We start from the raw sequence: 13,954 nt of genomic DNA on the forward strand, positions 1-13,954 counted from the left end.
GGTCCTGGGGCGGATTTAACTTTTAGTGTCTCGATCACGGCCCAGTACTCATCCCAGCGAATCGGTGAATCCAGAAAGGCATTGTCTGGAGTCTCGTTGTAACAGGGAATATTGCTAAGCAGATTCGTGTGGTCTGGAACTTCTAAAACACACATAGGAGCAATCTTATCAAAGGCTTTAAGAAGGCCCTCCGAGTCAATGTTATTACGATTGTCTTCACCACGGGAGTAGTTTCTTGCATGAGCAAACGCCTTAACCGTGCTCCATACAGATCCAATGTCAGAGTTGGCATAGAGTGATCCACAAAAGGATCTAAAAGCTGCACGTTTCTTTTTACGTAAGAAGCGCACAACTTCTTTAGTGACAGCGCAGTACGTGTTCAGATTGGCCAGGCTTGAGTGTTGCTTGAACGAAGAAAAGGCAAGCCTTTTGCGGCGAATCTCTTGAGAGCAAGAATCGTCCCACCAGGAGGTGGGAGGTTTGCGAGATGGGTTAGCCGACGTAACAACTTTAGCACCAAAACTAGTGAGAGCGCTGAGAATTAATTCCACAAGAAGATCATATGACTCGTTAACGTTAAAGGAAGAGCTAGAGCTAGTGTACTGCTCATCCATGAGGAGTTCCTTACAGCGTTTCTGGAACACGTTCCAGTCCACGTCTCTGACCGAGACGTACGGACGGCAGGGTATTTTGCCGTCGAACCTACCGTAGATAGTGGTGAGTACAGGATAATGATCACTGCCATGATGATAATCTGCTACCCTCCAATGACAGTAATTTATCAGACTACTAGATATGATTGTGAGGTCCAGAGTAGACTGGCGTGAAAGATCTAACAAAGACCAAGTGCGTTCACCGTTATTGAGCACAACCCAGGATGAGTTCACGACAGCAGTTTCTATTTTTTTCCCCTCATAATTGCTACAATGAAAACTACTCCACAATGGACTTTTTCCATTGAAGTCGCCACAGATAATTGAAGGCTCGTACCTGGAACACAATTGGAAAAAAGATGACCAAAAGTTTACTTCAGTGAACAAGTCAGACCTACAAGGCAGGCTGTACACCGAAAAAACGTGTATAAACTGATTATTGGGTAAAAACAGTTTGCCCGCTATAAGTTCCACATAATTGCGCGAGCACAATTGAAAGATGTCGACGTCTGTGACAAGTTGAAACTTGATATGTTTAGCAATAGCCAGAGCAACACCACCACCCTGTCTATTTCTATCCATTGACACAATTTCGTGATTAGGAAGAGTTACTATGGAAGACCGATCCATATACGTTTCGCAGAACGCAGCGACATAGATACAGCTTTCCTGTAACAAGAACTTGACAATATCTAGCTTACAAACCAAGGAACGGCAGTTCCATTGCATAAAATTCAGGGATTTGAAGTTGAAGTTCTGTTGCATTATGAGAAGAGAGTTTAGAGAATACGACGCTTTGCAGGAAAGCTGAAAGGGGTTTAAGAGGTGTTACAAAATTTTTGTTAAAAGTTATTACAGAATTACTGCACTAAACGCAGATTTAAGTATTATTTCTAGATCTTTATCTAGAAGAGAGATACCGAATTTGGGATCGCATGAAAGGTTTTGTTGAACCTTGAGAAGAAGATCTTTGGTAATAGTAGGTGGTTTATAGGTTTTCAAACCAGGAATGTTGTCACTGCTCTTAACTCGAGGAACTGGCTTAACGCTAAGTTTTTCTACCTGAACGGTATTACTGTTTTTTGCAAGAGGTAGGGGAGGAAAGGATGGGTCTTTGGAGACCGACTGATTACCGCTCCGTGGCTTAGGTAGCCTGGGAAGACTTGCACCGGGCGTGCTATCACCGGTGGTCTTGTACGTTTTTTTAGGAGCGTTAAACTGAAAAACTCCTTCTGGGAAAAACTCACCGAGTGTGGGAGGTGGAACGGGAGGAGGGTGGTAAGGTGGAGTAACATTCTACCCGCGGACACCACCACCGCCCTTGTCGCAAAGCAAGGCAGCCTCTTTGAAGAAAACTTCCTTCTGAGCCATGATTCTGTGTATATTCTTCTGCCTCAGGAATGCAGGACACTTGGGGTCAGACGCCTGGTGTTTGGCATTTCCGAGCTTGAGACGTATGCAATTGATGCATTCGAAATCGTCGCTGAGGCAGTCAGAGCCACTATGGCCTGACTTGCCACACCGCTCACAACACTGTTTGCCACTTTTGGACTGTTTGCAGGACATCGAAGTATGTCCCAGTCTTTGGCAGAACCCACACCTTCTGACCTTATAGACATAAGGGTGTAGAAACACCCTTTTGCCCATGTATATGCAGGATTGGGGAACACACGTAGATCTAAAGCAAAGTAAATAGGTGTTTGTGCTGACCAGGATCGGGGGGGGGGCGTTAGCTCCCCCACCTGAAACCCGTCTTTGCAGTCTTATAGCCTCAAAAGGAGGGGTCCAGGAACGTCCCCAGCCCGGAGGGGGCCGAATGCTAGCAAGAACCTCTTCCGCTGTATCATCGTCATCAACTTCTCGAAGAACATACTGCTTAACAATTCTAAAGCTGGGAACAAAGGCAATCCAGCTGTCCGAAAGAGTAATTTTGTCACCGACCGACGAAAAAGACTCGACGAAGCTGTTCGCTAACTTTCCGGACGTGAAAACAACCGAAAATTTGTTTCTCCCTATGGACCAAAGATCATACGCCTCCTGGAACAGGTCGTAAAGCAAGGAGTTTAGTCTTTTATCCAGGCCGAGAACGCTAAGAGCTTTGGCGGTGCCGGCAGACAGGTTAGACCCAGCACCGCCATTGTCACCACGAAATACTTGTCCGGACACTCCGCACTCTATATGTACCAAATATGGCCCAGTGGAGTCCGGCAAGTACCTGTTGGCACGAAGGGCGAGTTGAGTATCAGAGAAGGGGGAGAAAATGCGCTTTTCTCCCGCTGAGGCCTGCTCAGAGGCCTGTCTTTTCTTTGCTCTAGCGAGGGGGGACGGGCCACAAGAAGGGGAAGCCCCGGCTGACTCTTGCTCTTTGCCACACAGGGGTGAATCTTCCGTCGGAAGTGGAAGCTTCCGAGGAGTATTCCCCCGGTCAAAACTGGCGTCCATGACGCAAAAACGAACAAGCAAATGATTTTACACTAACTGGCGCGTAAGGTTATTTGGATGTTTGAACGGAAAAATGGCGGCCACAGGCCGTATGCCTGGCGGACAGCACCAACAAGGGCCGACGATACTAGGGCTTGGCAAAGCGCGTAGTATTAAACAATACGATGTACTTACTTGTAATAAGCGCGTACAAAAAGCAATAAAGAAAATACTTATGTAAAAGCGCAACTAAACGGCTGTGAAGGACGGAATGCAGGAGGCATGATGCGTCGCATGCGCAGTCTCAGAGTCGAATCCTATGACCAAACCTATGGTGAGAGACCATAGACTTATATAATAGACGGAACATTCGTATAAGAGGAGCTGAAGCTTCGTTAAAAAACAGAAATAGTCGTGGAGTAGTTTTCTTCTTTCTTAGCAGTGAGTTGATTGGTGGCCGCGGCAGGCCGAGGGAGTGGTTGAGAGCAACGAAGATAGACGTCCGAGAGTCAATTGAGAGAGAGTGATAGATAGAGATGATAGCATGCATGCAGCGTGTATAGACTTGTTGAGAGACTTGGCAGGCGCTAACAATTAACCACAATTAACGACCGGCCCAGTGGTCTCGCGGCCTGAGTGCAGGGGCTGCGAACTAAACCAAACCTCCAATAATTAATTCGAGTATAATCCCCCCTCGAATTAATCCCTTTCCCACAAGGCGGTCACAGTCACATTACCCTGAGCACGAGCCTGACACAGATGGGCACGCTCACTGTGAAAGACGGCCGTGTACTGTGTACCGCGTGGTAGTAGTACTGCACAACAATTCCCCCTTACGTTCTGAGGATAAAAAAATGACTATAGACTGGCGTATAGAACCAGAGAGAAACCTGAGAGCGGCCATCCTATAGTAATTTTTTACGACGGTTTCAGCCGCTGGTTTTAGCCGTATTTCCACAAAAGTGGAACTCAAAGGCCGTTCTACATTAAACGCAAGTCGCAGGTCTCGTGGAACTGATCAATCACGTTGGTCGATTGGCTGATTTGACTCTGCAATTGGTCAATTCCACGAGATCTGCGACTTTCGTTTAATGTAGAACGGCCTTTGAGTTCCACTTTTGTGGAAATACGGCTAAAACCAGCAGCTGAAACCGTCGTAAAAAATTACANTAGGATGGCCGCTCTCAGGTTTCTCTCTGATAGAACTAACCTTTCCATAGGTCTACGAGCCATAAGCGCACCAAACCAAACCAAACCAGCTAATAATTAACACTAACAATTTGTAGACCTTTTTATAATTTAATTTACTTTATACTTCTATAGAATTTAATTTAATATTAGTATATGCTTCCTCGTGAAATTTTAATAAAAGTAGGAAAGTGGCAGTTCGAGAAAATAAACCAGGTCTTCGGGTCAATAAACTTCTTTATTTATTTTAAACTAATAATATATGAATATAAGAACATTAAGAGCCGTTCGCAGGATGTTGTGCGTGAATGTGCTTAAATATATATATGTATACACATATATACTACGAAATAATTTTTTTCCTCCATATAGGATGCTGGATTTGCATCACATATATATGAAGGACCCCGTATACCCCCCTAACTAATTTTAAAATATTGCAAAAAAAACTCCTCAGCCAGGAGTCGAACCTGGAATCTCCGGCTTTCCGGGCCGTCGCCTTCCCTGTTAGGCCACCGAAGCATTTGGAGTTTGTCTCGCAATACTTCGTATATCTATCAAATATGATCAGATCTTTTTAATACCGTTTCTTCCTCCAGCGTAAATTCTAACAATTAGTGATAAATAGAGATATATTATTCATATATTATTAGTTTAAAAGACTTATAGAGCCTGAGAGTAATCTCTATTTATCACTAATTATTCTTTATTTATATTTAATAGACGTTTCGACCCGTGATTAAGGTCTGAGTCCGATGGACTGAGTTCTTCCTATAACTACGAATTATTATTAATTATAATATTAATACTGAAGAAGACTCTAATCACGAGTAGAAACGTCTATTAAATATAAATAAAGAACCAGATGAGAGTATTACTGATCAGTAATTGACATTACTAAAGATTTTGATAAAGACCTAAACCGATGGTCGAAACGTTATCACAATACACATACACATTATCTTAAAATATAAATCATCTTTACGTGTTTGCACAACAACATCCGTGTCTTGCTTCAACTGCCTTTCATCTGGTTTTTTAAATCTTTGGAGCTTTTTGTCTTTTCTTTAATTTATAAATAAAGAAGTTTATTGACCCAAAGACCCAAACGAATTTATTGGTTTATTTTCTCGAACTGCCACTTCCCTACTCTTATTAATTTAATATATTTTTTAACTTAAATTTTCTCTAAATTAAGCTATCTTTAATTAACAACAGTTGTTTATGCTTTAGTGTAACCAACTGTTGTTTCTCTTTAAAAACAAATAAAATAATAAAAAAATTATATCTATAGAAGACTCGAACCTTTATAACGTCTCGAGCCCACAAGTCAAAAGTAATGGCCTTTTATGCGTAAGCATAGATTTATATGGCTATGCGCTTAAGATGATTGGTTCCCCACTGCTTTTATTGTAAGAGAGAGAGACAACTACTTAATACTACTCATCTCTGTCCTTTAATGTTGTCTTCAACTTCGTCATATAAATGTTCCGTCTATTATATAAGTCTATGTAAGAGACTTTGTTTCAAAATATAATCTTATTTTGTAAGATAATTTTTTAATGTAATTTGTTTTTGTACATAATTCTTGATATAGATAACATATCATTTAACATATATTCCTTTTATTCTTATAAATTATTTATAAAATATTTATAAATAAACATATTAGAACAAAAAACAAAAACTGTTCAAACTAAAACTACTTTATGAAGGAATTTCTTTTAATAATATCTTTTAATAATTTCTTAGAGTTAATAATTCATATTGTATTTATTTTGCATACGCAGTATTACATCTTTGCATAGTACATTTACTAAACAGATTAACAGGATAACATTATAACAGCCTTTCCTTCCTTTTTGACACAGTATTGTACAGGAAATTACAAATAAGGTAAAAAAGCTGTCTAAATTTATAATGTAAAAAATGCGTGTATTTTTATTTTAAATCTACAGTTTTCGATACAATAATTTCTTGCTATTAAGAAATTTGTCATGCATAGAGGTTTACCAAATAATACTTGATCTACTTCAACTATTTACACATTTATATAGAAATTAAAAAGTAGCTATATTTAAGTGTTAGTCTAAAAAAAAGTTTCATTTTTTGTTATACTTTTTACTTACATGATGTAAAGAGAACACGTATAACAATATTATCAACATCTGCGATATTATACAATGTCAAGAAACTACATAAAATAATTCGAGATTGAAATTAATTTGAATATAAAACATACAGTATAATTTCACACTTTTTCTTCTCTATTTAAATATATGTGTATATTTTTTAACTTGTACAAGTTTTTCAAGTCATTCTTGATAAGATTTTGGGAAATTAGGTAAGTGATGACTATGGCGATAAAGAATTGTATTAAAACTTCTGGCACGAATTTTATTCCGAGATTTACAACAAAAATCTTTTAACTAGTTAAAATGCCATTTAATCTTGGGATATGAAACATTGACACGTATAACATAGGTAAATACACGATGTAGACAATTCAGTAGTCTGCATTGAACTGATAAAATCGATTTTTCTTTTTCTATTTACTTAGTGTTGCGACTTGGATAGGCCTGTTGTGCTTCTCAGAGAGGTGCTGTGAATTAGCTTAATATTAAATGTATTAAGGATTCATTGGTTGATAAATGGAACAACCGGGCCTCTCTGAGCAGCCCATATTTATTTGCTAATATATCACTTCTATGATATTATAATTTAGGTACAATCTTAGTTATTCAATATTAATGAGAATATTAATAATCATGTTTTATTTTTTTCGCTGAATTAATTATAGATTGTAATTATAATTATTTTATAAAGATTCTTAGAGAGACTAAGAATCGTCAGACATAAAGGAATTTTGGGATTTTAACTCCTCCAGCGTTTGAATTTGTTGACGGAGAAATAATATCCTAAAAAGAAACAATATATCTGTACTTTTAAACATATATGAGTATATAAGTAAATGCATTTACCTTTGTTCCTGTAATGTTGCCTGGATTTCTGTCAGCCTCACTATCGATCGAGCTGTTTTTAATTCTGCAGACACTCTCGTACACTGCAAACTGCCCATTGTGTGTGCTTCCTCACTAAGTTTTTGTGCCTGAATATGAAATGTTCGAAAAATATTCGAAAGATTGTTTAATATAAAGAAGAGAACTCTAGAAAAATATTGAATTCTCACCTGTTTTTCGAGAATATCAGCAGGAAATGCACGTACATGTTGAGTTAAATCTTCTCGATAATGATTAGCAAGTGATGGTGTTAAAGAAGGTGTTAAAGGAGGTTGTACTCTAGACAATGCTTGTAAACCTCCCGCATTGCTCAAGTTTCCAAGAGATCCTAATGTACTGAGACTTTGTAACGAACTCAGACCTTGCACTCCAGAATTCGTTCCTCCAGGACTTACTAAAAGTATAAAGTAAAAATAAATTCATTTTTTTGTTAACAGTTCAATATTCTCGAATTTTCAACAGATAAAAACATCTTACGTCTTCGCGCATCAATACAATCCTGGGTTTCAGAATGTGTGGGAGTTGGTGGACCTTCGCTGGTAACATTGCCACTTGTATCAACTTTTAACGGAACCATCACATCATTTCCACTACTACTTCGATCTCCACTAACAGATTGCTGTAATAAAAAACAATCAAATAACACTACATAAGTATCATTACACGTGTTCTAAAATAAAAACAAAAAATAAAGTACTATTTTAAAAAATCGCTATTAGTAACTTAATTATTAGTTTTCGGAAATAAAAAAAGATGAGAAAAATGTAAGATAAAGAATTATAGAAAATAGAGAAAATAAGAAAAAAACTTTACTTCATGCACATCTCTGCATAATTTCAGTAACATTTCAATGATATAAAATGTCTCTTACTTGTCTGGATAATAAGATAGCTGTTTGAATTGTCTGTAACGCTTTCTGCGGTGTGATGTCAGGTTGTTCTTTGTTGCCTGTAATTTGTGACAATAATTTTGGAAGATTAGCCAGTGACACTGGTGGTCCTGGCGCGTTGCTACTTCCCTGTTGTTGTGTAGGTGAACTAAGTTTTCCAGTTGTCTGCGATGTCGTTGATGGTGGATGTGATGCTAACCGGGGCAATGCTAAACATAAAGCGATGTAAATATGAAGAATTCGCGCACGAATTAGTCTTCTAACTGATTACGTGACTGCAAAGGGATTTCGTAGCGCAAACCGTACGCCGTGCGCGAGTTGGAAGACTTAGAATTAGACATAGCGTAATACAGATCTCAGATATCTCGAAATATGGAGTTTAGAAAAAATATTTAAAAAATTAATGAAATAATGTAGTTGTGACGCACGATATTTAAAAAATGCTATTTTTTTAAACATATTGTAAGAAAATATAAAATTATTAAATATACTTGCTTTAAATTTAACATTTTATTTCAAATTTTTTTCTAAAATTAATATTTTAAAAGAACTTAATGTGCTCTACGTGCCTCACCTTGCACACGATCGGCAAAGAACGTACCAGTGGCTAAGAGGACTGGACCCTGTGGCAGTGGATCGTGAGCGGACGACGTCAAAGGTTCCGAAGTTGGTGTGGAATCGCCCGGCGAGATGTCCATATCTTGAGCTTGACGTTCCACGCTTGTTTCTTCTCTACATGATTCTCTTTCCCGTTCCCGTTCCCGCTCCCGTTCACGTTCCTTTTCCCGTTCTCTCTCTCTCACAGAAACATCTTCTCTACTACCACTGCTTCCGCCACACGAACTCCAGTATTCCCGTTTGTCAGATTGTCGCGACGATTTACCATCTCGCATACTGCTACTGCTATTTGATCGCGAGTTGGAATGTTTATCATGACCTGTCCAAAAGAATTTCAGATTCTGAAAATTCTTATGTTTCACATAGAAAGAGTGTATTTAATGTAAGATTTTATATTTTAATAAACTTAGAAAGAGTAAAGAGGATATAAGAAAGAGTCGACGCAAATGTAATCAAAAAAAGAAAAATTTACTTGGTCTTTTAAAACTAAATTAAAATTTCAAAAGTTATTTTTTCAGTTGTATATAATATTTACATCCTATATATTTGATTTACGTTGTGTATATAAAAAAAAATCATCACATCTTAGTATAATATTTAATCGTCAAAAATTTAGACGTACTTGACCTAGAAGAATAGTCACTAGACTGGCGTTGACGATTATCTGCCCGAGTAATCCACTCTCGGGGCTTTTCCCACTGAGACACTTCCGTTTTGCAGTTGTAATAATATTTTTTTCCTGACGAACTCATGTGTTCCGACCAGTCGCCAAACCTGGCTGTACGTTCCATTGTACTTCCTCGTTCATCACCACGTTTATCCTAAACAGACTGTTCTAAAATTTCCGGAAACAATTGAATAGATGGAGAGTATTTGTATCAATTCCAAAACTTGGTCGAAAAGTTGTAGCTATATTCGTCCGTACTATTCTTGAAACTATTAATAAAAAAATTTGTGATTTTTGTATACATTTTTCAATACTTGTGTAAAACCTCCAAGTATTTACAATTTTAATAACAAAAATATACAGAACTTTTAAAATGCTAATGTAAAACTTTTCACCTATTAAACCAATTCATTTGAATATATTTATATAATCTTCTAAATCAATTAATTTAAATTTATTAATAATTAATATACGTATTAACACATTAAACTAATAAACTGATAAATTTTCATTAACGTAAAATAAGTTGTAACATACTTACCTGACAAGAATTGTGTGATGGTTTTCTCTGAGATGAAGATTCTCTTGATGAATTGGACGATATTTTTATGGGATGTAGAATCTATAAGAAAAAAAACAAAAAAACAAAAAGACACTATTATTCTAATCTGTAACTTTTCAAACATATTAAAACTTCTTAGAAAGAATGTATAAGTAAACTTTTTCATATTATCTCTTAAGATTATGACCATGTGTAAATTTAACAGTTTATTTGTACATAGAAAAAGAATAACAATATTTCTAGCAAACAATTCACTACATTTTAATACATATATATGCTAAAAAATCGATATGTGTGTATACACAACAAATTAAGTAATTTTCTTTAACTTTAGCAAAATATGACAATTTAATTACTTATTGTTGTCATAATTATTAGTCTTTTATAAATTATAATAAGTTCTTTTACATATTAATGTTAAATATAAATACCTCTCCACTACTCCTATCATGGTTGGTCCTGTGTTCTGAGTCCCTGCTCTCGCGGCTTCTCTTGTCTTTTGGAGATCGTGCACAATCTACACATATGCAAGCAAGTATGTTACAGCTGAAAATGTTAAGAGACAATTCTGTTTTTATACTGAAAAAAAGGAAAGAAAAATAAGAAACTCTAAAAAGAAAGTTATACTATTTCATAGTAAAACACAAACACCTTTGGTATTTTAAACACACAATTTGTACATAAATTTACAAATATATACTTTTCTCTTGATACATATTACTTTTCGCAATGTAAAAATTTAACCTACATAACTCATTTAGAGAAAAATTAGCAAACAAAGATTATTTACCGGAATACTTGTCTCTAGAAGAGGATAATTTATAGTCTCTATTTTCTCTCTCCTTCTTGTAAAGGGGTTTAGATGTATAATTGCGAGGGCTATCCCGATCGGTTCCCATGCCCATTCCCAAGCTGCCAGCTGGACTGTAAGAGTTACCATTTGGAGAATCACGCATACGTCCTTCGTAGCGATTATCCGATGATGTAGTTGAAGAGGAATATCCACCCTTAGAACTGCTGTACTTTGCGTTCTACAATTTGAATTATTAGACACATGTGTATGTGTGAATGTTACTATGTATGTAAAGAAAAACACTAGATTACATAAATAAATCAATTTTACATAAATAAATTTTAATACTTGTACAGAGAAAGAATTGCGTTTCTCTTTTATTATAAATATCTTGATAATATATACAAAGAAAAACACTTTAAATCAATCTGTACAAATATTTACGTTATTCAAATAATTATAATAAGCTATGTGCTTTATTTGTGTCTAATATTACTAGAAACTTGACAAGCAAAAGAAGAAAAAAGAGAATACAGACAAGCATTAAATACAGGTAACTAATTTGATAATTTCACCAAAAGATTTTTTTCCAAATCTCTCACTATAAAAATTTTTTACGTATATACGTTCTAACAGTCTTTAAAACTGTAAAATTTTATTGCTCTAAAAAATATTTCTCTAAGTATAAAGAAAAAATAATTTGAGTACTTTTACACTTACATTCTAATTTTAAACAAAATATAAGGTTAAAATGTGTAAAAGTTGTTGATACAAGTAGAAAATAAACTGGAATCTTCAATCAAGTGTTACTTAAATTTTATTAAAACATTACTTTTAGAATAATTATTGATTTCTTGAAAAGTGAGGTTATGTTTACAAGATTAATAGAATGTTGTTTGATATACAATGTTCAAAAAATTACCAAGATATATGTGTATTCCACTTACATGTTCTTCATATTTCATATGATTTATGCAAAGCATTGAAACAAACATGCATACTCAGTTTTCAATTTTGTTTAGTAAAAATGATATCTATAGTTTCAAGGTAAAGTAACATCCACAGTTATAATCAATAAAAAATGAATATAATATAATTGTGTATAACTTATTCCTTATTATATTTTCTAAATCTCAGTTCAATGTTATACAACAAATGTTCAAGTACTTGTACAAGAACATTATTTCTCAGAATGTCACTCAACTTTTTTCACCTAATGAGCTTATCAGAATTCATAAAACATGCAAGCTACATCTCAGTTTTATTAAATTATCAGTAATTAAGTTAATTAACAATTGATAGAATTGACATATTTGATAGAACATTAATGTTCTGATCTGACGAACCACAAGAAATATCTTAGAACACAATATCAATAATTTAAAAAACTGAATCATTGCTAAAACAAACATAATAGAATTATGTTCAAAGTAAGCTTATTACTATAAAGAAAAAGCAGTGTTAAAGAAATATAAATTGTATAAAAAACACTCAATATATCTGAATTTTCAAGTTGAGATATAGAGTTAGTAAGAGTTTATGGACCAAGGATTCAGTACTTCTCACAGCCTAGACATTTTTTATACAATAGGTGAACAATAGATTGTATCCTGTCAATGTGTATGGTAACTGATGGCAACTAAAAGAAATAGAAATTTCAAAATTGCTTTACAGAACTGTTAGTACTGCAGCCTGATCAGTTCATGTCCTCCATATAGAAAAATAGAAAGGATTTTTTCTTGAAACTATCTATCTGTTTTTCTGGCAATGTGTAACCATAGACAAAATTAATGCATGCGTCTGGATAAGCAAACAGACCAATGTTAAATGTTGCCGTCTCCGAGTGTAGGAAAATCTCACCCCCTCTCTCACTGTAATCCGATGGGTACAAGTGAGGTAAGATGGTAGATATGACTATTTACCTGATAGGGATGGGCCTGATGCTTTTCGAAGTACCTGGAATCATAAGACAACGGACCGTGAGAGAGAGAAGACGTGGCGCGCTGTCCGTCGCCGTTGCCGTCACCGCCACTGCGCTCATTTCCACGAGGAATGATACCCGATCGGATTCCCATCGTGGAAATTTTGTCGTGTCGCAGAACGTACAGTGCGACAAGGTTTGTGGCAGTATTACGGTACGTGTGTGTAGCCGAGCAGGTCGTACGGGCGAATGGACAGACGTTGTCGATAACGAGAGATGAGATGTGTTAGCGCGGAGAGACAAAGAGAGGCGAAACAGACAGTAACAGATAGCAAAAGGAAGAGAGAGGGAAGTAGAGAGGGAAAGAAAGTGGAAAAGAGACAGAAAGAGGTTGGTCGTGTGTCAGAGAGAAAAGAGAAGAGAGGGGAGAAAGAGAGAAAGAAAAGAGGAGAGGAAGAGAGCGAGAGAGAGAGAGAGAGAGAGAGAGAGAGAGAGAAAGAGAAGTATCAGGGTATTTGACGGTAGAACCCTACCCATCGCTGATCCTTTGCGGTTTCCTCGCATGCATTACCATTAATGCCAGTGTCTGTAGGAAATTCGCGGCCTCGGATGTTGCCTTTTCGATCAGTCAATGTCATAAGAACAACATTAACGCTTATTTAGCAGTTAACTTTCTTTCTATCCGGACGCCATGTCACATACGTGCTCGGCCGCTGCCGGTTATCTAGACAAAGCGTTTCGATCACGACGCGCACAGACGAAAATCTGACGATGGTGGGAGCTTTTGCTCCGTTTAGGGACACCAGAATATGAAAATATACCAATAGCAGGGACTAATATATGCGTCCCGTTATTCACTGTCAGTACTGAAAATCAGCACGTGATATGAGCAGACAGAAACCTTGAGAGTAGCTATCCTATTGTAGTTTCTTACGACGGTTTCAGCCGCTGGTTTTAGCGCCATATCCTCAAAAGTGGATCTTAAAGGCTGTTCTACATTAAACGCAAGTCGCAGGTCTCGTGGAATTGACTAATCACATAGGCTGCGTTCGGGGAGTACGCTATCAGCGCTATTGCGTCGTTATTTTATTTTTGTTTTACATCTAAAGCCCGGGCTGTGTTCAGTTAAGCAAGATGGAACGAACTAATGCAGGAAATGAAGGAAATACAGGAATTGGAACTAATGAAACTAATGAAACTAATGAAAGAAGTGAAAATAGTG

The 13,954-nt window shown here is 36.5% G+C and overlaps 1 protein-coding gene across 7 annotated transcripts; it reads right to left on the reverse strand.

Annotated features, from left to right (window-relative positions):
* Positions 1–6,041: 6,041 nt before the first annotated feature.
* LOC109860866 (WW domain-containing adapter protein with coiled-coil homolog) lies at positions 6,042–13,620 on the reverse strand. Of its 7 annotated transcripts, none has more exons than XM_020440254.1 (12): positions 13,266–13,620; positions 12,734–12,767; positions 10,809–11,049; positions 10,450–10,535; positions 9,998–10,078; positions 9,412–9,610; positions 8,746–9,108; positions 8,154–8,380; positions 7,760–7,901; positions 7,453–7,676; positions 7,244–7,371; positions 6,043–7,180 (listed from the first exon to the last, which is right to left on the reverse strand). In XM_020440254.1, exons 1-12 carry the CDS (start codon positions 13,304–13,306, stop codon positions 7,102–7,104), a joined length of 1,845 nt encoding a protein of 614 aa, XP_020295843.1. In that variant the 5' UTR covers positions 13,307–13,620; the 3' UTR covers positions 6,043–7,101. The 7 variants fall into 7 exon arrangements, with proteins under 7 accessions (XP_020295845.1, XP_020295843.1, XP_020295841.1 ...); XM_020440257.1 differs by having other exon boundaries at positions 6,044–7,180; positions 12,630–12,767; positions 13,266–13,617; XM_020440259.1 differs by having other exon boundaries at positions 6,045–7,180; positions 8,773–9,108; positions 13,266–13,616.
* Positions 13,621–13,954: the final 334 nt, after the last annotated feature.

Source organism: Pseudomyrmex gracilis, unplaced genomic scaffold (assembly GCF_002006095.1).
Source record: "Pseudomyrmex gracilis isolate BER0280 unplaced genomic scaffold, ASM200609v1 scaffold_490, whole genome shotgun sequence".
NCBI classification, from domain to species: domain Eukaryota; kingdom Metazoa; phylum Arthropoda; class Insecta; order Hymenoptera; family Formicidae; genus Pseudomyrmex; species Pseudomyrmex gracilis.